At 35.8% G+C, this 22,281-nt stretch overlaps 2 protein-coding genes across 2 annotated transcripts in view; both read right to left on the reverse strand.

The window, feature by feature from the left end:
* Positions 1–165: 165 nt before the first annotated feature.
* pgrmc2 (progesterone receptor membrane component 2) lies at positions 166–10,641 on the reverse strand. Its single transcript, XM_059353114.1, has 3 exons — positions 10,256–10,641; positions 5,583–5,738; positions 166–1,009 (listed from the first exon to the last, which is right to left on the reverse strand). The coding sequence occupies exons 1-3, from the start codon at positions 10,596–10,598 to the stop codon at positions 912–914; spliced, it is 597 nt and encodes a 198-aa protein (XP_059209097.1). The 5' UTR covers positions 10,599–10,641; the 3' UTR covers positions 166–911.
* A 2,625-nt stretch (positions 10,642–13,266) lies between these two features.
* The window catches only part of larp1b (La ribonucleoprotein 1B), a 33,461-nt gene continuing 24,446 nt past the window's right edge, over positions 13,267–22,281 (reverse strand). The window contains exons 14-19 of the mRNA XM_059353101.1: positions 21,271–21,377; positions 19,895–20,055; positions 19,630–19,774; positions 17,708–17,817; positions 15,896–16,023; positions 13,267–14,745 (exon numbers count right to left, since the gene is read on the reverse strand). Of these exons, the coding sequence (XP_059209084.1) occupies positions 14,479–14,745; positions 15,896–16,023; positions 17,708–17,817; positions 19,630–19,774; positions 19,895–20,055; positions 21,271–21,377 (918 nt within the window). The 3' untranslated portion in view covers positions 13,267–14,478. The remainder of the gene's footprint in view (positions 14,746–15,895; positions 16,024–17,707; positions 17,818–19,629; positions 19,775–19,894; positions 20,056–21,270; positions 21,378–22,281) is intronic.

Genomic DNA, 22,281 nt, shown 5'->3' on the forward strand with positions numbered 1-22,281 from the left:
ACAATTGAGTCGATTGATTAGGACTGCCTTATCACCTTCCCTTTGTATTCCCGATCAGTGATTCAGTCCGTCTGATGTGATTCAAAACAGGATTCATATGGCAAGGACCTTTAAACCCCCCCGACCCCATCCAAAAAAAAAAAAAAAAAAAGAAATCCCTCCCTCCCACCCTCTATGCTACTCAACAAATACAATCACATGGTGACAAACAAAGAAAACTAGTAGTGCATACACTACAAACACAACAGGAAATGCGACGCCCCCAATTTCCACAGCACTGCTTCTGCAGCACCGCCCTCTCAACAAGGGGGGAAATTATTCGAACAAAAAAAAAAAGATTGATTGATAAGCTGTCCGAAGCTGAAGCAGTTTCAGGTGCAATGTGACTAAATCAAAAGATAAAAAAGAGAGAAATCTGTTTCCCCATCCCGATCCACTGATCATCTTCGACCAATGTGTTTCTCTACCTCGGACCAACCTCCACCCAGCGCTCAGCGGCGACCACGATGACCACGCGTTCCCCAGCGCTGGAGCAAATGACTAAAATATTTTGTGTTTTTTTTGTTTTTCGATTACATCTAATGGCCTCTCTCTCCCCCCCCGCCCACACATGTTTTTCTGTCATTTTAAAAAAGCCCTCGTCGAAGGTTTTCCAATCACTTTCTGTTGGTGGTCATCTCCGCAGGATGAAGAGGGAGGGAGGGAGGTCTGGGCATTGAGACTTGAGTCCTGCCCTTCCAAAACAGCCACGGCGCCAGACAGATTCAGGAGGTGAAGAGTTTTTGGGGAGTGGGGCTGGAGAAAGGAGTGGCAGGTGGATCGATGGGGCAGGAGGAGGAGGTCTGGGGGTCTGGGAGCGGTCTGTCGCAGCTGTTTGGGGCTCCTGGCTTTGGTCGGTGTGATGAAACCGCTCAGTCGTGCTTCAGGTGGTCCTTGATGTCCTCCTCGTCTGTGTACTCCGACGGCTCGTCTCCGGGCTTCAGCAACCTCCCGACATAATCGTATTTTTCTGGAAGATATTGATAAAATATTGCGTTAAAAGAGCGGCCATCGGTCTGACAAGATATGGGAAATGTACCAGATGGAACAAATAACACCAGAGCCTGACCGATACTGATATTGATTTTAGAGGGGGAAATTCATTGATAACCATTATTGTGGCCTATGTAGTAATTTTTTGAGCTAGAATGAAAATAGACCCTTTTTTATGTGCAACAATGTTTCACCACTCTGCAAATGTACCCAGAGAGCTACTTTATCAAACAAAACTTCATTGAATAATATTTAAAATTGTCATACATTATTATACAAACACCATTTCTAAATCATGCCATGCAACATTTTCTGCATTATACAGTGATGGAAAAAAAAATATTAGACCACCCTTATTTTCTTCAATTTCTTGTTAATTTTAATACCTGGTACAACTAAAGGTACATTTATTTTACATGGGTTACATCTAAAAACACCAACGCGTGTCCGGTTGCGCCTTCCTCAGGTATGTGTATGGAGACAAGAAACAAAAACACATGCAATTATAGGGGGATTCACATTGCATGTGTTTTTGTTTCTTGTCTCCATACAGTTCACTGTTTACCCATTGCAAGAGCACCGGTGTATTTAAGGACACCAGCAGCGCTCCTATTATTCTGTTTTTTGTAAAGGTACATTTGTTTGGAAAAATATAATGATAACAACAAAAATAGCTCATAAGAGTTAGATTTAAGAGCCAATATCTAGCCACTTTCCATGGTTTTCTTGATAATGATTTTAGTTATTATCAAGCCATTAAAATGAACAAGAAATTGAAGAAACTAAGGGTGGTCCAATAATTTTCCATGGCTATATATATATATATATTGTGTAAAAAAAAGTTATCATAACTGCACATCTAACCGCTACTGTTTATAGGCCAACATCGGCCAATAAAATCTGTCATCTGATGTATCTGTCAGGCTCTGAATAGCAAACTCCTTGAGACTCCAAAAAGATATTTTTAACAAAAGATGGAGCTATACTGGTCCAGTGAGTGGATCTGAATACTTGCTTACCTTTCAAATTAATCGTGTATTTCTGTCTTCCTTTTTATCCTTCCATCTTTTGCTTCTACACACTCATATCACTCTATTATTTTTTATGCTTAATTATTATTATTATTTTACTGTTTTATTTATCATCTTTTCTATATGTGCAATGAGTGGTCTTTAACCACTCCAAGTAATACACCAAGCTGATTTTTTTTTTTTTTTACAAATGCCTCTTATTTTAGTGTTATTATTAATATACATTTTTTGTATTATTACCATTATTGTTGTGGTGGCTTGTTATTTAAAAATGAAAAACAAAGCAGGAACAAACGTTGAAGTGCTGAAACTGCAATATAAAGTTAAAAAGTACTTTCCTAAACAATTAGTTGCGCTCCTAGTTTATTTTCATCTCAGATTACTCTGGCAATTATAACCTTGATTAATCAATCCATCTATTAAATTCCACGACATTACAGCTTCAACTTTGTAGGGAAGACATTAACTGGGATTTCCAGTTCTATTGTTTTTTTATATATCGTTATTTCAATGGCTCTTTTTAAACACTTAACATATAGTTAATAATATGTGGCTTTTATAAATGCTTTTATGTTGTGGATGGGAAACTGATAGTTCCATGTTTTTATGAATGTCAAAATGTCAAAAAGCAAAAATGCCTTTAACACTTTCCGTGGGATAATCGATTCAGAGAAAATTAATCTGCAACTATTTTGATAATCCTTTAAATACATTTACAAGCAAAAATGTTAAACATTTTATCGTTGCAGTTCCTTTTTTTTTTTTTTACACGATATATTATGATATAATAATGCTTGGGGTGAAATTTAGAAATGGTGTTCTCTATTTATTTATCTTTATTCTTTATTTAAATGGTCAGCAACTAACTGAACATAACTGTATTAACTGATACATAACTGATTAATTTAGCCATTAATTATATGTCCATTTAGTCTTTATTTTCTCAGTTATCATATTTATATATATATATGTGTGTATATATATATATATATATATATATGTGTATATGTGTATATATATATATATATATATATATATATATGTGTATATATATATATATATATATATGTGTATATATATATATATATATATATATATATATATATATATATATACACACATACATACACACACATATATATATATATATGTGTGTATGTATATATATATATATATATATATAATATTGGTTGAATGTAAGTCTAATGTATAATATATGTAATGTTATTTGATAAAGTAGCCTTCCGAGTACCAAGCCATATAAAAAAGATTTTAAATAATTTATTATATTGGCCGACATATCAGTTATCACTTTCCCACTTTTCCCATATTCCATATGACTGTATTAGTTCCCTAGACCGACAATAACATTTTGAAATGTCTTTTTTGCATCTGACAAACAGTCCAAGCTTCTAAGATAATCTTCAGATTTTAGAACCTGGAACAAGAAAATATTTGGCATTTTTTGCTTGTACAACTCCTCAAATAATTCATACTTTATCAAAACAGTTTCTCATTCATTTTCTGATGACTGATGAATCGAAATTCGTCCTAACTTTTGTCCTGAACATCAGCGAGAACTCTGGACTCTTAGCAGAGCTGTTGGTGCAGTCAGCTACATGCTGTGACTTATTTACTGACAGCCTCTTACATGATTTAATCAGACACAGTTCGGGGCCGCCAACTTCCAAAGCTGCCCAGTCCAGCTTTAAATGTGTTATCTGCATCAAGAGTCCAGAGACGTGTCATTTCAGTAAGCAGAGGCTCGACATGTTTCAGTCCATAATTAGACAACCGGGACTCAAAGAAGGAGCCTTGACTTTGAGTTAAAGCATTTTTTTAAATTACAGACTGTAATAATAACAGGATCTAAAACGGTGTTACAGTTACACGTTCAGTGCAGGGGAATAATCCACAGACGTGACATATAAAAGTTTCTGAATAGAAGGCCCTTTGTTTCCTTTCACTGTCACTGCTTCCTGTTTTAACTGTGTTTCAGCAGACGTGGCAGCAGAGGATATTTTTAGTTTGGGTTTATTGTTTGTCCCAAGTTCACCCCAACGTCTGGTTCAACTGCACATTCCACAAATAACTGGGCTGCTTGTTTTCTCTTTTTTTTTAAAAAGAGAGTAAATCATCAAATTATTAATTAAATTACAATTATTTGATAATTGTTTTAATGCAAATTTTTTTTTAAAAATTGCTAGTTTTGTTTTTTTAACTGTGAATATTTTCCGGCTTTCTTAAATGCTTTCTTTCGCAGACTCAATTCGAGATGCAATTTATAATTTTCAGTGAAGCTTAATCTGCCAACTAATTTCTCAATAAATTCATAGATCGTTCCATCTACAAATAGTGAGGAAAATAAAGAAATATTCTCATCACAAATTCTTCAAGCCCAACATGACAACTTTATATTGCCTGTTCCTGAAATAAACAGAATTATCAGAGAATAAAATTGGCTCATTTATACAATAATTAACATTTAGAGTGAAGTATTATGTTATGAGCTACAGAAAATGTATTTGTCACTGTGTGACATTATGTGGAAGGTTATTCACAGGAGATTACTGCAACTGTTAATGTCATCGAACGCAAAACATTTCTATGACTTTTAAAAAACGTTCAAGGATTTTACTAATTCTGTGACTCTTCCAGGCCTGGAAAATAACGTTCAAGGTAATCCTTGATTTGGGGATAGCTGCCAATCTGTTGTAATGAAATGACCTATTAATTTCTCTTGTGTTTGAAACCTGCTTTGAGCTTTTACATTTTATATTTTTGCAAATAAATTAACAACATAAGGGTATCAAACATTAGTTCTGAGCACCAAGCTTCTTCATAGCTGCTTTTTGTTGGACGAACAGTGAATCTGCAACCATACAATCATTTTTCTCTACAAACAGAAGCAGGTTTATATCTATATTTTTATCTAAATATAACAACAAAATAAGGAATATATATTTGAATGTAGAGAAAACTGAAGGCCAGCATGTTAATCTGTTCAACAGCTTCATTACAAAGTACCTACATTGACAGTTTTGCTTATTGTGACGTAATTTCTTGGAGCAAAACTGAAGAAATATACTTTTTCTCTCAATCTTTCTCCAAAATTCCTATCAACCTGCTTCTCTGCTCCTCTCTCTTTTGCGATTTTGTAACAGCTTAGCACGTCAAGCAGGATGACGTAATGACATTACCAAAACAAAAACAATGAATGCTCTACATATTATTGTTTATATTTTAGATTGATTTGAAGATTATCTCACAGGGGGTTGGTTTTCAGAGGGTTAAATTGTCCTAATTTAACAACAAAAATCATGTTGCTCAAAATGTAACCCAACATATGAAAGCAGGCGCTTATAAACCAAGATAAACTTGTGTTTCTGACCCGACTAAATATGAAAAGGCACCGTGGGACAGGGGATGAACACGGTGGAGGCATCTGTGAAATCTGAGACAAATCGATATCTGAGGAGCATTTTCTCTGGTGCAAACATCAGAAAAATTAAGCCTTACCCATGAACTGCATCTCCCACTCCCTCACGCTCTCCATCTGTACAGCGTTAAGGTCTGACAAGTCGTCGTACTCGTCCCTCAGGGCGTCTTTCTCCAGGCAGAAGGTGGCCAGGCCTCTCGAAGCATCCCGGCCTGCGAAAATGCCGTAAGGACCATCTGAGGAAACACAAAAGTCAGGATGAATAAGAGTTTAAGCTTCATCCACCAAAACTTCTTCCTGATGAATTTTAGGACAAACAAACCTGCTTTTTCTGTCTCTACTTTTACAACTGTTTATCTGTGGTGATTAACTCAGACCATGTGACTGCTGCTGCTACTTCACATTAAAAGCAGATTAAATTGCAATGCTTTTTATTTTTTCTAAGAAAAAGAAAAATGCTTTTCTATTTTCTGAAATGTTACTGTAGCTGTTGTGGCTCAATTTGATGTTGTTATTGGAGCTGGAGGAAAATAAATTATAAGTAATGTTGTAATGTGAAATGTGATATTGTCGGATCTCAAGAGTCACTTTAAAACCAGTCTTCAAAAATGCATTAGAGTTAAATTACAGCTGCAGTGGCCAGCTACTTACTCACCCCGTTGTTTGTTTTATTGTAATGATTTTAATTAGTGATGGCTGGCTTTATTATTATCCTTCTTTAAAAAAAACAACTATTTTCTCTCTTATGTATGTTGTTGAAAATATGAAAAATGGTGACCTATAAACCAGACAGTGTGATTTTTGTCTACTTATGTTTTTCACCCAAACAAGTATAAAAACTATTAAAATCAAAACAGAGTAATAATTCAATTAACATATTAGTCAGAAAATTATGAATTATGAAGTTCTGATAATAAATAAATAAATTGGTTACATCATATGTAATGACCTTTTTTTCCTCTAATGAAACTTAATAATCACATATAATAACATTTAAAAAACAATAATAAAAACATACAACTTGTATGTAAATGTAAATGTTTGGGTAAACCATCAGAAGTCAACTCTACAATATCATTGCAGTATTTGAGGTATTTGGTCAAAGATATCGTGATATTTGATTTTCTCCCTTTGACCCTGAGCAGTGGTGGATTCATCAAACAAATAATTTGCAAAACTAATCAATAATTTCAAAATAGCAATGAGTTGCAGCATGAAGTCAAATCTTACAATGATAAGTTGCAGAACTAAGTTAAAAAATAATTTTTGAAAAGTGATTAATAATTTCAAAAATAGCACTTAATTGCTGCTCTAAGTCTCTAACTTAGACTATTCTGTCTGAGTAAAGCGTTAACAACAAATGCTTCTACCTGCTAAGTTTTGAAATCCACATTACTATACTGATTGTTTCTTAATAAAGCCAGACCCAATCAACTCTAGACACAGATAAAAACTACCAGTCAAGTTTGGACACACCTTCTCATTCAATGTTTTTATTATTATTTTCAACATTGTAGATTAATACTGAAGACATACTATGAAAGAACACATGTGGAATTATGTAGTAAAAAAGAATGCATAAACAAACCAGAATATGTTTTATACTTTAGACTATCCACAGTATCTACCTATTGCTTTGTTGCTTTGCACACTTCTGTTACTCTCTCTGTCAGATTCATGAGTTGTCACCTGGAATGGTTTTTAATTAACAGGTGCACCTTACCAAGACTTAATTTGTGGAATTTCTTGCCTTCTTAATGTGTTTGAGACCATCAAAGCAAAAGGTTAAAGGCTACTTTGAAGAATCTAAAATATAAAACATGTTCTGGTTTGTTCGACACGTTTTTATTTACTACATAATTCCATATGTGATCCATCATAGTTCTGATGGTTTCAAATATTAATTTACAATATTGAAAATAATAAAAAATATATAAATATAGAAAAACCATTGAATGAGAATGTGTTTCCAAACTTTTGACTGGTAGTGTATACTGAGCAAATTAACTTTTAACATAGATGCATGACATTAATATGTTTCCTCAAACACATTGTTGACATTCGTGTGTGACAGTCGGATTTTTCTGTTTCTTATTGACTGACATATAATCATCTTATTTAACAACAAGTCTGATTTATGGGTCTCGCTATATTCTTTTATTATATTTTGTGAGTAAAATGTCTTCTGAAGGCATGAAGCTCTCACTCAAATATCATCAAATTATCAGCTGATTAAATACAGCTTCTACATCAATGTTATTACAAAATACAGTTTACCCGCTGGCAGTTTAATTTATTTTGTCACAGTTTTTAGCATTCAGTATACAGATTAAACATTTTGGAAAAAGATGTTGCTGTGTGCTGTTCTCTTAGAAATATTGTGACGTTTGTTGTCCTGTGCTGTCGTGCAACTTTTACCAATATCAATTCAAATGCTTGGTTAAAATGTCGTCATGATTTTACAGTTTGTGTTGTATTATTAGAGGATATCTCAAATGACTCTGTGTTAAAGGGGTGTGTGTTACACTCTGAACTTTCCAGTTATCTGAATGATATTTAATCCTTTAAAAAGGGCACTTGTGATATTCAGCCTCTGTAACAAATTTCTCCAACAACGCCCCGAGCCTTCCCTGATGTTTACACTGTGTTTTCAATCATTCGTTTTCCTTCAGAAGAACATCATCTGACGAGCATGTGAAAACTCTGCAGGCTCTCAGTTTTTCCCCCTTTTAATTGTGCAACAGTAAGACAAAAAAAAAAAACCTCAATCAAACTGCCGACCATGAAGCAAAGACGCCTTATCACCTCAAAGATTAGATGTGCTCCAACCTTGCATAACTAAAAGAACAAGCATTTTACAGATAAAACTGCAAGCCTTAGTAAAACTAAAGCAGCATACTGATATTCCTATTTTTATGCTCGATATTGTACATGTTATTATGAATTAAATAAAACTTGAGTGCGTCAGCTGTTAATGACAGATCCAGCTAGACCAGTTCTGATAAATTAATCTACGTTCTAGTTACTTATCTTGTCCAAAAACCAACCACATTCTGTTTACAACAACAAGACACAGAGGCAAACTTTCACTTTCAGAATCTGAGGAAAATGATTAGGTTCTTCTGTTCACAACCTACTTTAATCGACTACTTCACAAGTCATAAACTATTTTTCTGTCAAGTTGATGTATGGATTGATCAACGAGACAATTTATAACTATTAATAACTTCAGTGCGTCTCTACTGTAAAACTACGTGTCATAATTTGGTGAGCTGGATAGATTCAGGCCTACTTGGCCCAGTGCTGGCAGTGTCAAATAGCAGCTGTGACACATGAGACTGTTGGGAATGTTGTTTGAATAATTATAGTTTATTACAGAGTTGATGTGTGATTCAGCCAGGTCAGAGAAAATGTAGAGTAGCAGGCTAACCTTGCTTTGCAGCAACATATAAAAAAAGAAGAAAAAAATGACTCATGTGGCACTGAAACGTGCTTCGCAAAAGTAAAGAGATGTAATATTTGCTCTTCATGTCTGTTTGCAAACGTGTTCCCTGAGCTGCAGCTAACTTGGTACCGGATGATGACTGGGAGAGTGCAAGAACTTTAAGTGCGTTTGTAAAATCTTGAGTTGAGTATCTTTATTTTATTACTCATAAATTTGACTTGTCTATGCCTCTTATGCAGAACAGAGAGACGTAATCCCACCTATTGCCTCTAGTCTTGATAGAAAATACATATGTTTTGCATATTACAAGGCAGGAAATTAATATTTTTTTAGTCTTATCTAGAAAATAGCCACATGTGCATGCTATTTGGGACACAAAATTATGTTTTGTACTGATATATATATATATATATATATATATATAAATAAAACTTTGTAATGAAACTCTGTAAAATGCTGATAATCTGTGCAAGAAAGTGCATGATAATCTAAAACCCAGTGGAATAAAGTCATACTTGAAGATTTTTCTTTAAACTGCATGGCATGCAGCAATATAAACTAAGTGAATTAATAGATCATTTGAGCTTTTATATCCTATATTGCATTGCATGTTATAGACTTTTCATTGTGTTTTTTTGTTTTACATTACTATGTGATGTTATGTTATGCAAATGTTAGTAACAGTTAGCCGAGTGAAGTTGTTTTGATCTGGAAAATCAATAAACATCTTATGACCCTCCCAAAAAGAAAAGGAAATGTCACTTGGCACAGCTGAATAGTGAGCTGCCTCAGCTGTCAGTCTTTGTTTGCATTAAACTAGCATCTGCATAGGCAATATTAATATTGTTTAAAAGGTTCAAACATTGGTGCAAAGTTCCCAACATCTATGCATGAGTCCCATCAGTGTAAACAAGCGGCGGCTCCAGCCCAGACACCCAGACAGTGCAGTGTGTCTGTGTGCACGTCAACAAGCTAACAGGCTACCTTAGGTTAGCATGCTAGCTGGTTAAAAACACCAGCCTTAAACTAAACTTTAACTAAAGTTTAACAGGTTCAGTGTTCATGAATATAAAGTTCAGAGGCGTTAAAACGTCACCACAACAGACACGACTACCTAAAGACAGTCGCGGTGGTTGACTATCAGCTAGCATCCCATTCAATAACACAGACAAAGCCAGAAGCTAAGCTAAGCTAACCACAACCGATTGCGCCCAAATTTTTTGTCCGGGAAAAACTCACCACAAGCGGACACTTGTCAGCTAACTCACCAGGCTGTCAGTTCAGGGTGTCCTTGCTGCACAAACTCACCTTTCCCGTAAAACTTTTTGCCGCTGGTCACGTCGAAAATTTTCATGTTGACAGCCATGAGGATGCGGGGGTTGTGGAGCCCGTCGTACTCCCGCAGCTGCTCCAGACTGAAGTCCCGTCTCCTCATCTTGGGAAGCGCCGAGGCCTCGTCGCCCTGGGCCGCGTCGGAGACGAGCCGCCTGCCCCACCGCCGGTACACCGCCAGGCACACCGCCACCACCACAACCACAATACCGATATTCAGCAACATCGCGCCGAGGCCGAGCCCGTCCGACTCGTCCGCTGCCCCCTGCCCGCCGCTTGTGTCAACTGGTCCGCTCGAACTGTCTCCATCGTCCGCCATACTGCACGGTTAGCGCCTACCCGCCCCTGGCCAGATGCTGCGTTCACGTCCTGTCGGGATTAGCGGAACCACTAGTTGAGCGAACAGCCTGTGCTGTCACATTGTGTTCTTTGCTGGAATGTAAATATAGGGCTGCAGCTAACGATCACTGTCACTAGTGACTATCACTGTCGATTGTTCTTTCTTCGATTATTCAATAAATCATTTTGCTTCCAAACGGTCAGCAAATCGTCACCATGTTAAAATAATCGCCTAACTCATTTTTTCAAGTTTTGCAGGAAACACAAAATACTTCACCAAAAGTGTAACATATGACATTTATTGATCATTTCACTCAAAAAAAGGATGTAACAAAGGATGGCTATTGGGATCGTAATAACACTGTGTGTAAACTATGTAACTTAAGAGAAATAAATGAATTTTTTGAACATGCCTTTGTGACTTAAGCAAGATATGGTAACACTTTATTTTGAAGGTGTCTACATAAGAGTCACACAAGCCTGTCAAAAACATGACAGGAGGACAAGTATCATGAGCATTACACTTCAAAGTGTCATTCATTTTCATGACACATCCCATGTCATGTTTATGACACGCTCATGTCACTCTTATGTAGACACCCATAAAGTGTTACCATATCTTGCTTAAGTCACAAAGGCATGTTCAAAAAATTCAGTCACATTTTATTTTGACTTAGGCATCATAAATCAGCTTAAGTCACACACTTGACATAGGCCATTATAACATATTATTATTATTACTATTATTACTTTATTATTTTATTATATTGTTCAATGTAGTGTTACAATATCGGTTAGAAGCTTGTTTGTATTTATTTATTTACATATCTTTATAAATCAAACTTTAATTTAATTTAAAACCATTTTCAGAGATTCAAAGATAATTACTGACCATCTTTTCTTTTTTCTATTTACTATCAAACAAGTAGAAAATACTCACATTTGAAAATCTCAATAATTTATCTAAATTGTTGCTTATTTTTTTTTGTCGATTGACTTATTGATAAATTATTGAATGTAAAACACCACTGTTTTAAATAAAAACTAAAATCAGTAAATATCTTGTGCACTCCCAGGAAGCATTTATGGAAATTTATTTGCAGATAACACAACCATGCATTGTTTTCTTTATTTATTTTTTATTTAAAACATTTAATTAACCAACAGCAATGACATTTTATACTATCATATGGGTAAAAATAAATATTTTTACTGTCAATCGAACTTGATTTTATTTTGAATTATTTTTGAGGAGCCAAAGTGATATTTTACACGTCACCAAGAGTGCAAAATCCAAACATAATCAAGATAAGGGAATCTAATATTGTATTTCACAAGAAAAGGGGGACTTCCAAACAACAGGCGAACATAAGAACAGTCCAAGTCAAAGCTGCAGGAGCTAAAACATCTGGACTTTTAGCCCCTTTACATGTGTCAAGCTTTAAAAACTCAGGGGCCTCCATTTCCCATAATGCAACACAAGAGCTTTTTTCTCTAAACCCTCCCTACCTGTTTATTTGTACTCATGTTTAAAACTCCACATCTTCATCTTGCAATTTAATACAAATAAAACAAACATAAACAATTAATAATTAACCAAATAGTAAAATAAGTTGTTATATTCGCAGTTTCATGTTTTTTTTATATCATATAGATCTACCTGACAAAAAGTTACAATATTTTATTACATTATAGCTACATTCATTTTAATTGTTTCACATTTTTCATAGTGAAATCCTGATAAATGTTATTTATAATTTATGTAATGTAAAGGGTCAACGAAGAGGAACATGGACATTACAATATGTGACACAAACCCAGATCAGGAAATAAAGTTATATAATATTTAATATGATTTTTAAGACGTTTTAAAAATTCATGTTAAACTATTCATTATTAAAACGCCTGTAATTACACAGCAGAACCTTATTCATGTCCACCTCCAATTCAGAAATGAGATTTACGAGGCACATTTGAAGGCAGCAAAACACACGCCTACCACGCTTCTAACTCGAACGTAGATGTTTTTGTCCCTCCATCGGGACCCGTAGTGTAATAAAACAGCTACTAACTTGTAATAAAAACAATATATATGTTATTTATTTTCTTGAATTTCTTAACATCTTCACTAAGGTATTATATTGGTTTCTTAAATGTGTTAAATAATGATCATGTGGACAGAATGAGGCATTTCCAGACCAAAATATGCATTTCTAATAGAATAAATGTAGTTTTCTTTACTTTTTTTGATCACAAATGTTTCACCTAATGTAATATTTCTGGTTGTGTGTTGTTTTTGAGCTCACACTTTTATTTCCCCAGTGTTGCCCTTTTTATTCAGCTGTTATCTAAATGCTATTTGCACTTTCTTAAAACATGCTTTCTCCTGGCTGCTTGTTTACTCTGTCGGAGGCAATGGCTGTTAAAAAGCACTCATGTGGAAACAATTCTGACTTTGGATTTACAGTCGATTGAGATCATCTGACAGCTTTTCTGTATTTACAGCTGATGAAATTCACCCTCAGTTGCTGTTGGGAACAGAAACCTGCTCGTCTGGCTCAGCGGGTCGCCCTCAGCAACAACACTCAAAATACCAAAAGGTTTGATGAGAGAAATGTGCAGAAACAGATCACACAAACACAAGCTCATACAATCAACTGTTATTTTATATTTTTTTGCATTTTACAATTCAAGAACTGTGGCATTAACATGCATTGCTTTAACCTAAAATCACACTCAAAACCACACTACCGATAAATCAATTCTTAAAATCAAAAAAGAAAAATTGAATAGCAAATGATTTTTTATAGTATTTACATTTTTTTCTTTAAATTCAACTCTATAACCTCTTTTTTTAAGTTCATCGATGAAGTAAAAGGAAAGTTAATGATTTAAGTGCTCTAAAGCACCAAAGCCTCAAACATAATATGGAGTAAACTTCAAGCTAAAATATATTGTAGTTTTATGATGCTAGCTTCACACCCATAATTCCAGCAACAAACATTTCCTTTTTTTTTATAATATTCAATAGCAAAAGCCATTAAAAACTGCAATGATTACCTAAGACTATTTCATCAAATCAAGTAAAAATAAAAACAATAAATTATACTACCTCTGGGTGTAAAATGGGACTTAAAAAGTAAAGCTTCCCACGTAAAGATGTCATTTAATTAAAAACAACAACAACATTGTGATGAGATTATACCCGTCGGTGAAAACGTCAGGGCACGTTGTGTTAATGAAAAGCAGCCTTGGGGTCCTTCACGAATTTATGACTGCAGCTGTCAACTTGATTGTCAAGATCTTTATCTCTCAAGAAAAAGAAAAAAAAACTGCAAGTGGTGTCAGTTTTAACCAAAATGATCAAAGGGAAGACTTTAAGAAGTGAAATCTGGACTGTAATGTCTCCAATCGCCCTCTGGGCTTTAAGGCACACAAGACTATCTGCTATTTCTCTTAACTTGGCAACTAGAATCACAGTTCAACAGGCAGAGAGCTCCGCACAGACCAGAGCTCTTTACAGATTGTGATCAACAAACGTGTTGAAGAGTTTTGGCATCTGAGAGAAGAAAAAAAAAAAAAAGAAGGCAAAATGCAGGGAATGCATTTTTTTGTTTTGTTTTTTTGTAAACGTTACGAGCTGTCAGGCGTACAGATTCAAGCTCACTGCCTACGCTTGCTTTTAAAAATGAAATGCACAGATAAAAACAATCAAATTAAGTCAACCACGCTCAGTCTCTCTTCATACCAAAACGTTTTTTGCTGCTGAAAAGAGCGAACGCTGATCTCAGAGCTGCCGCCGCCGATGTCGCCTCGCTCCACGACTCTTCTATCCAAACCCACACTTGCAGGAGGGAGCTTCATTTATTTGGTGCAGCACTTTCCTTCTTGGCTGCTCCAGGCTCTGTCTTCTTCCCCTGGGCGGCAGCGGCTGTTTTTTGGGCCTTGTCTTTGGGTGTGTTCTGTGCAGCAGCAGCGGCGGTGGCGGGGGCAGCGGTGGCGGTGGAGGCTTTGGACGCCTGCGTGGGTTTTGAGGTAGTGTTGGAAGGATTTCGCCGACGCCTCCCTTCATCCCCAGCCGAGGATGAGTGACGTCTCCTTCTGCCTCCCTCCTCTCCCATCGGGGGCTGCAGGCACAAAGGTCAGAGGTCAGCAGGAGTATCAGAGCAATGACTACCTTTTTAGAAAGGCCCCTGCACTGTATGTATTATTACGTAATTTCAATTACGTAATGTGTTTTCATTATTGTATTATGTTCCCCCTTTCTTCTATAAAGCATTTGGTTATTTTATATGATCTATAAATACATTTTACTTACTATCCTTGCTGTACGTTTACATTTGGCTGTTTTTAAAGACTTTGGACTTCTACTGGCAGTCTTTAGGATTGTTCTCCGCCACTGGAAAAGCCAGATGAAGCCAGGTCTCGCTGAATGGTAAAATTGATGATGGATATTGCCTCTTTTGAAGCTCTAATCGCAAGGACTAATAATAACCAAGGAAAGTTTTTTGAAGATTGGTGTACGTTTTTGATGTAAATAAAAGAAGGATACTAACCACAAGTAAATATTCTTTCCTTTTTTTTTATTTTGCTTTCCTCTGTTTACACTGTTGCTCTTATGTTCCTTATGATTATATTGAGAAAGATGAAAAAGACTTGAATTACAAAAAAATAAATGGCTGTTTTTGGGTGTTATACGTGTTATTTCGTCCTAGAAATTTACCTTTTGCAGTGTTTTCACTTCATGTTAAAGTTAATTGGAACATTTTTGTTGTTCGGTTTTCTCTTTGCAGCTGCTGTTTGGTCGTCTAAAAGGCAGGACTTAGACTGTCGACATAAATGGATTTAACAAGCACCGCAACAGAATGTGATAATTAACATATATTCAGTTGAAAACAGTACAAAGACTGTTGGTTTTATGTTGAAATGATGGAACGACAAATTGATCCCTGGTTCATCCCTGTACATGTCTCAGTATCTTTGGGCAAATTACTTGTGAATGGGGATTAACTGATGAGCATGTTGGGTAGTAGGAAAAGCTGAGCCACCAGTGTGTGAATGTGTGTGTGTATGTGTCAACAGGGAATATATATTCCAAAATCAAAAAGCTAATTGCCGAGTTTGGTCATGGTTATGACAGTATTAGCCTTGCTAGTATTAGCTTAGCAATTAAGGAAAGTTAAAGTAATGTTAGCTGTCATTCGGCTCTGGCTGAGGAGCTCAAATCTGCAGAATGTTAATGTTAGTGTCGTTAAACAAGTAGATATATCGACTTACCACCACCCTGAAGTCCTCCAGGTTCTTGAACTGGGAGAGGTGTTCCTGCAGCTTTGGGTCGATCGGCTGGTTCTTTATTTTAGAGTATTTTAAGAAGGCCCAGAACTTCTCCAGTCCATACAGCTGACCTGCAGGAGGAGGAAACAACACAGCTGATTAACCACAAAGTAACACTTATTCGGTGTCAAATCTTAAAAATGCAACACAGAAAACGGTGAAATTGTCTTGAAAAAGCTAAAAATTAAAGTCTCAATCTATAAAACTTTATACAGAACATAAACTGTGTGGTTAAAGGGAAGTGATTTCAGACACAGTGAGAGTTGTCATATCCTGCTGCTGGAATATTGTCACATGATTCATTTCTGTGCAAAAACTAAAGCCATATTATTCCTACTGTATAAACTTTCCCCTATAGACACGTTTAGCCGATTAGAGGCTTTATTACTTAGACATGTAACCCCTGCCCCATTTCTTTTTGTTAATTTGTTTCTTTGATTATTGTCATTAGATTACATTTAAATGATTGTATTTTATGTCATCTTAACTCATTTGTGTTATCTGTGTGGTTATTATACTGACCATTTAATGTATGTTTGTAGGCTATGGATACTTGTGGCATTGGGATACTGTTTAAATGTATCTTAACTGTTTAACTGTATTTTGTATGGTCTAAAAAGCTAATAAAGAAACAAAAAAGGCTTTATTATTCATCAGATAATAAGAAATTACGTGACACTGAAATAACTTGAGTGCTTTGAGAAAACAATTCATACATCTATGAACTGTTTTAATTGATTATGATAGCAGGTTGTGACTCAAAAGTAAATCATTCGGTTGGTGATTGTGGTCAGACATGAACTGGTTAGTGTTGTTTAGTCTGCGGATAACTTCATCTCTCTGACAGATCAAGTTTGAATGGGAAACGCGCTACTGACTACTAAAATAACTCAGCTGGAAATAAGTTGCTGCTCAAGTCCTACATTCTGCTTCACTGAGTCGCAGTCACAGCGTTGAGAAATCTACATTAATCCCCTTTTTCTCTTTTCACACATTCAGCTTAGAGAAAGGAAATCTGCAAACTGAACTTTTAAGTCGGGTCAAGCAGGTTTACAGGACAAATGTTGGTTTTATTTAGTATTTATAAGTTGTATATGAAGAATAAGTAAATGTTTGCAACACACTATAATACAGCGGCAAACAGATTTAAATACATTTAAGTTTATTAATGATTGTTCACAACTAACCAAATGAAGCATTTGTAACTATTGTATAAACAGTTGAATGTTTCACAATATATCCTTAGTTTGAAATATATTATTATTTATTTTTCCCTGAGTGTATCTATTTTTTCAAATATATAATAAATATTGTTATTTAATATTATTTATCATATTTTATATATTTCCATTATTCTTTTATGGATATATTTCATTGCCTGTTATATTTTGTTACTATATTTTATATTAATTTTATGTTAACTGTTTTTCTTTGACTATTTAAAATTATTTGTTATATTTAATAATAAAATCTTTTTTAAAAAGGCTATGAAATGAGAAATTCTGAAAAAACATATTCAAAATTTATTTTGATGATTAAAAACTTAATTTGGCTTTATGTCTTTGTATATTTAACATATTAATGTCGCCTTTGGTTAAAAAAAAAGTAAGAAAAAAAAGTATTGCATTAAGGAGAAAACCACGTTTGTGTTTAGCAACTGTCACACTGACCAGTTATGTGATTTTATTTTGAAAATCCTGGCAAACCAATGATTGTGGCAGGTGAAGTGCAGGATTACTTTCTGATGTGAATTACCTTTTTCAAAGTCCTTGAGAGTCTCTTCTTGAAAGTCCTTGAACAGATCTAACCTGAATCTCTTCTCCAAACCGTAACTGTAGTATCTGAAGAGACACTCCAGTCCGTACCTGCAGAGAGTAGACAAATATTTACCTGCACTCTGACCATGGTGGCGAGTAAACAAATCTGTCTGCCAGAAGCAAGTGTATCAACATATACACGATGTTATGTGATGCAACTGCTGCAACATAAAGTCATCTGTAGTGTAGCAGCTATTTTCCCACGTTTCTCCAACAATAAAAGCTTTGTGTCACAGATTATTAATGGCTTCGAAGCAGCTGTCAGACAAACCAGACAGACGAGTTGACCAGTTTAATGAAGCTGCTGCATAAACAGCTGATGGGGTTGCAACACTGTCAGAGCACACACGCCTAACTTCAACCTGCAAGTATTCAGACAAGAATGTAGGTTTGGCAGGTGAGTGAAGACTGCTTCTGGCAGGTGCATAATAATGTTGCAGCGTGGAAGCTGCCTCCCTTCTGCTGTCGAGTAATAACGGTCAAACACTGCAGGCGCTGAGGGATCAGGAGCCCAGCAGGTGGTCAAGCTCCCTCAGAGAGGACATTGTAATCTTTTGGAAATGATGCATTTGTCAAGAGGTACGCAAACCGTAACAATTTTAAACTTTAACTTGAAGTGGCACACATCTCATGCAGACAATAACATCAGAGCTCCACCTAAAAAAGGCCTTGAGGTGTTGCTCTTGTAGTCAAGTGACTATTGTCTCGAGGGCTCATTTTGACCACAATTTGGCTTGTGTACATTTCTTATGTACAGACAAATACATATTTTGCATTTTCCGCCCAAGGCACAGAAATGTGTTTACAGTCGAGCACAACATTTAAAGAAACATTATGCAACATTATTTTATAACTCTTCTCAAGAAGTTGGGACGCTGTTTAAAACAAATAAAAACAAGTGTATCAGATTTTTAATTCAGAGCGTATATTTGGTTAGTTTTGTTATTATTTGGCTATTTTATAACTCAGATACCAAAGAAGTTGGGGCACTAAGTCATATCCAGAATATATTTACAAAAAAATCCACCTGCCCGGGTAGGTTTAGGGATCGGGGAAGGGTTAAGAGAAAAAAAAAAAGAGAATTTTCAAAGAAGAACAGAAGAAAATGTGTCATCATGACAGGTAACATCTTCTAGTTTCTGCAGTTGTTGAATTTGTGGCTAAAGCACAACTGAAACTACATCAGTTTAAAAAAAACAATAAAAAAGTTTTTAACCCTACCTGCAAACACTGGTGGGTCGGTGGGTTTAAAGGGATTAAATATATTCTCTTTGTACAGTTTTCAATTGTGTCAAAAAGGATTTTGTTTTATATACAACGTCTCAACTTCTTTGAAATTGTTATTTAATATACAAATCACTTTTATGCTATGGCTTGTGATAGTCTAATGAAATGCCTCTGTCATTCCTATTGCGCACTGAAACTGGATTTTATTTCATGGAGAAATATTATCTGTTTTTCCCTCCGATGTGCTCCGGCTGCCCTGCCTCGACTCTGATTTATGGAGTTGTTAGACTTATGCTAATCTTAGTGAGTAAGATCAGGGAGTGTTGGTGTTTACACCAGCAGCACAGGAGTTTTAGACTTCTGGGAGGAGAAGTTTCGGTGGTGGAGTATCACTTGTGTTGATACAATAATATTAGATGGCTTGCTATGTCTTGTGCTGTTGCACTTGCATGGCTGTATTAGCACCACTCGCTAGTATTTGATCATAGATAATGGAATCATAACAACTGTATGTGTACAGCTGTTTTTAATTTAATAACAGCGCCGTAAAAGAAACTTTCACTCTGAAACTGTAGGATGCCACATCCAGAAAAAAACATAAATTCTGGCATAAACACCTGAAGTCCTCCTTACCTGTAGTTTTCTTTGGCGTCTTCCACTGCGCGCAGTTTGAACTCCTCATACATCTTCCTGTTGAAGTTGTCTCTCAAGAAAAAGGACCAGAACCTGAACAGAGTGTTCATCTCCTGAGACTGGCCGATCCCCAACCGTTTCCTCTCTGGAAAAAAAACAACCAGACTCAGTCACAAGAGAGCACAAAAACAAGCTTTACAGTTTACATGAATCCAATATTTGTTCTAAAAGTGAGTATGTGATGATGTGAGTGAATTTTGCCTACCGTTAAGGCACCGTCGGAGGTACTTGTGGTATCCCTGCTGAGTGAAGCCGTTGTCCCTCAGCAGCTCGTGGGATGGATGCCAGAACTTGGGCAGAGACTGTGGGGTGCAGCCGTAACTTCCTGACAGCGGAGCTCCTTCTGATGGGGAGGCGTTGGAGCTGCTGCAGGAGGACAGAAGGGGCGAGAAAAGGTTTGAGTGGCAGTTTTTCACATCTTAGATTTCTCTTTCTCTTATTTGACTTCAATCTATCAATCCTATCAAGGTTTACTTTTATTCATTATATCCATTTGGCCTATCAAATTATTACATTTTGTTTACTAGCTGCAAAAAACAATTTGTTGACTGGCAGAAAACCATTAGTCATTTATCAAGGAAAAAGAAGCAGGTTCAAGGTTTTCTTTTTTGGTTATTATCAAGAAAACCATGGAAAATGGCTAAATATCAGCTCTTAATTTAAACTCGTATGAGCTTTTTTTTGTTGTTATCATTATATTTCCCCAAACAAATGTACCTTTAGTTGAACCAGGCATTATAATTAACAGTAACTGAGGGAAAAAGGGTGGTCTAATATTTTTTAATGACTGTATGCTGCTCTCCTCTCTTTTATATAATTATTAACACTGGCAAGGAGGTTTGCTTGACTGTTCGTCAGCCAGTTTAGAAAAAAAAATGTTTTTTTATGAAACCTGGTGGAGGAGTGCAGCATCGGCAAAGAAAGATACATTTTGGAGCGGATATGTATCACTAGGTAGAAATGAATTATCAATTATTAATCATCATTTGGGCTTGGAAAAGATCTGTGACCTCAGAGTACCCTTCCAGTTGTGAATTTAATATTTTGGGGGGTTTGGATATTTGATATTGATACAATGTGCTAAATGAACTTGTGATGGGCATTTTTTTTGGGGGGGGGGGATTAAATGATTAATTGATTAATCATAAAAACATTATTTTTATGCTATTTTACAACGATGAAAGTTAACCACTTATTGAGTGATTCTTGTCAACAATGGATTGCTTTTAAAAACTGTGCATATTAATTGTGAGCTGTGCAGCTGTGTTAAGTAGGATAATGTAGATATTAAATTGTCTGTTATAGCAGAACATATTAAATAACTCTAAGCGAAAATAACTTGGCCAGGAGATCTGTTATTAATACCGTTTGTTGCTTTGTAAAGGACTTCAGGTGCCTCTTGATGCAGAGAAGTGAATAAAGGTCAAGCAGAACAACCACAATAAAGAGGAGACAGTGGGAGAACAGGCTCTCAGAGCGAAAGAAGGAAGTCACTGTTTGTGTTCTTCTTCTGCTTTAGAAGTGAAACTTCAACTGAAAGGCAGAATCTTTACAGTCGAGAAGGAAAACAAGCAGTCGGACCTGATGGAGGCGGAGCGCGGCCGGTGTTCACGGGAGTCCATCACCCAGCCGATGTGGGCTTCCTGCGGAGGGTTCGAACTGTGGCGGGTCTTCTTCTTCCTCGGCGTCTGCAACAAGAAACCACAACAACAGACTCATGTTAAAAAGAGATATATACCAGGTCAGGATAGAGCTTTTAGCTACAGCATCTCCTTGATAACTGGCATACTGGGATTAAAGTCTAGTTAGGGTTGCACTACTTGTGGTTTGGTTTGGGGTAATTTAAGTTAAAATTGGATTTTTAAGGCGCTTTTGTCTCTTCAGGAGCTCAGCTGATATCTAAAATCATAAAACAAGGCCTTTGAACTCCATTTCATAGTCGGGAAGACAGAGAGGTATTCACAATTGTTATTTGCCTTTTGTAACCATGTTAACACAGACATGCAAAACAGGTAACAGGTCGGCAGTATCTGCCTGCAGTGAAATGCAACGAGATAATTTCCAGTCCCATGTCAATAAATAACAGCACAAACAGAAACCCTAAGATTTCAGTAAGATAAAGTGTTGTCAGTGGGCATTAAACTGGGAGTTTCTGTATATTTAAACTACTAAATCTTTGACTAAAGTCAAAGTTTTCCAGATCCAACCTTTATCATAGCCGGAAAATGTAAAAAATGTATCATTGAAAATTTCACATTTTTGACAGTCCTTCAACGAATCATGTGCCGAACACTTAAAATACACAAACAACAAACAAATTTAAAGTTAAAATAGTGATATTTTAAACAAAATCACATAATTCTACTTGTCTCACTAAGAACTGAAACTGCTTGTGACTCAGAGGATTAAAGAGAACTAATGTTTATTTAGACTCCTTACCACTTTCCTCATCGTTATTTAATTTATAAAAGACCTAAAGAGGTTAAATTATTCAGGAATTTGCAACCAACATATTAACAACTGGAGGACAATCATGTTTTTGTGTATCAGAAATATGCTTTTTTCCCCCCTGGAACCTGTTAATCGTCTCAC

Source organism: Centropristis striata, chromosome 16, assembly GCF_030273125.1.
Source record: "Centropristis striata isolate RG_2023a ecotype Rhode Island chromosome 16, C.striata_1.0, whole genome shotgun sequence".
Classification (NCBI taxonomy): domain Eukaryota; kingdom Metazoa; phylum Chordata; class Actinopteri; order Perciformes; family Serranidae; genus Centropristis; species Centropristis striata.

Coding starts and splice junctions, on each gene's coding strand:
- pgrmc2 (XM_059353114.1), bottom strand. CDS start 10,598: ATGGCGGACGATGGAGACAGTTCGAGCGGACCAGTTGACACAAGCGGC. Junction 5,739..10,255: donor CAAAAAGTTTTACGGGAAAG/GTGAGTTTGTGC, acceptor GTGTTTCCTCAG/ATGGTCCTTACGGCATTTTC. Junction 1,010..5,582: donor GTGGGAGATGCAGTTCATGG/GTAAGGCTTAAT, acceptor AATATCTTCCAG/AAAAATACGATTATGTCGGG.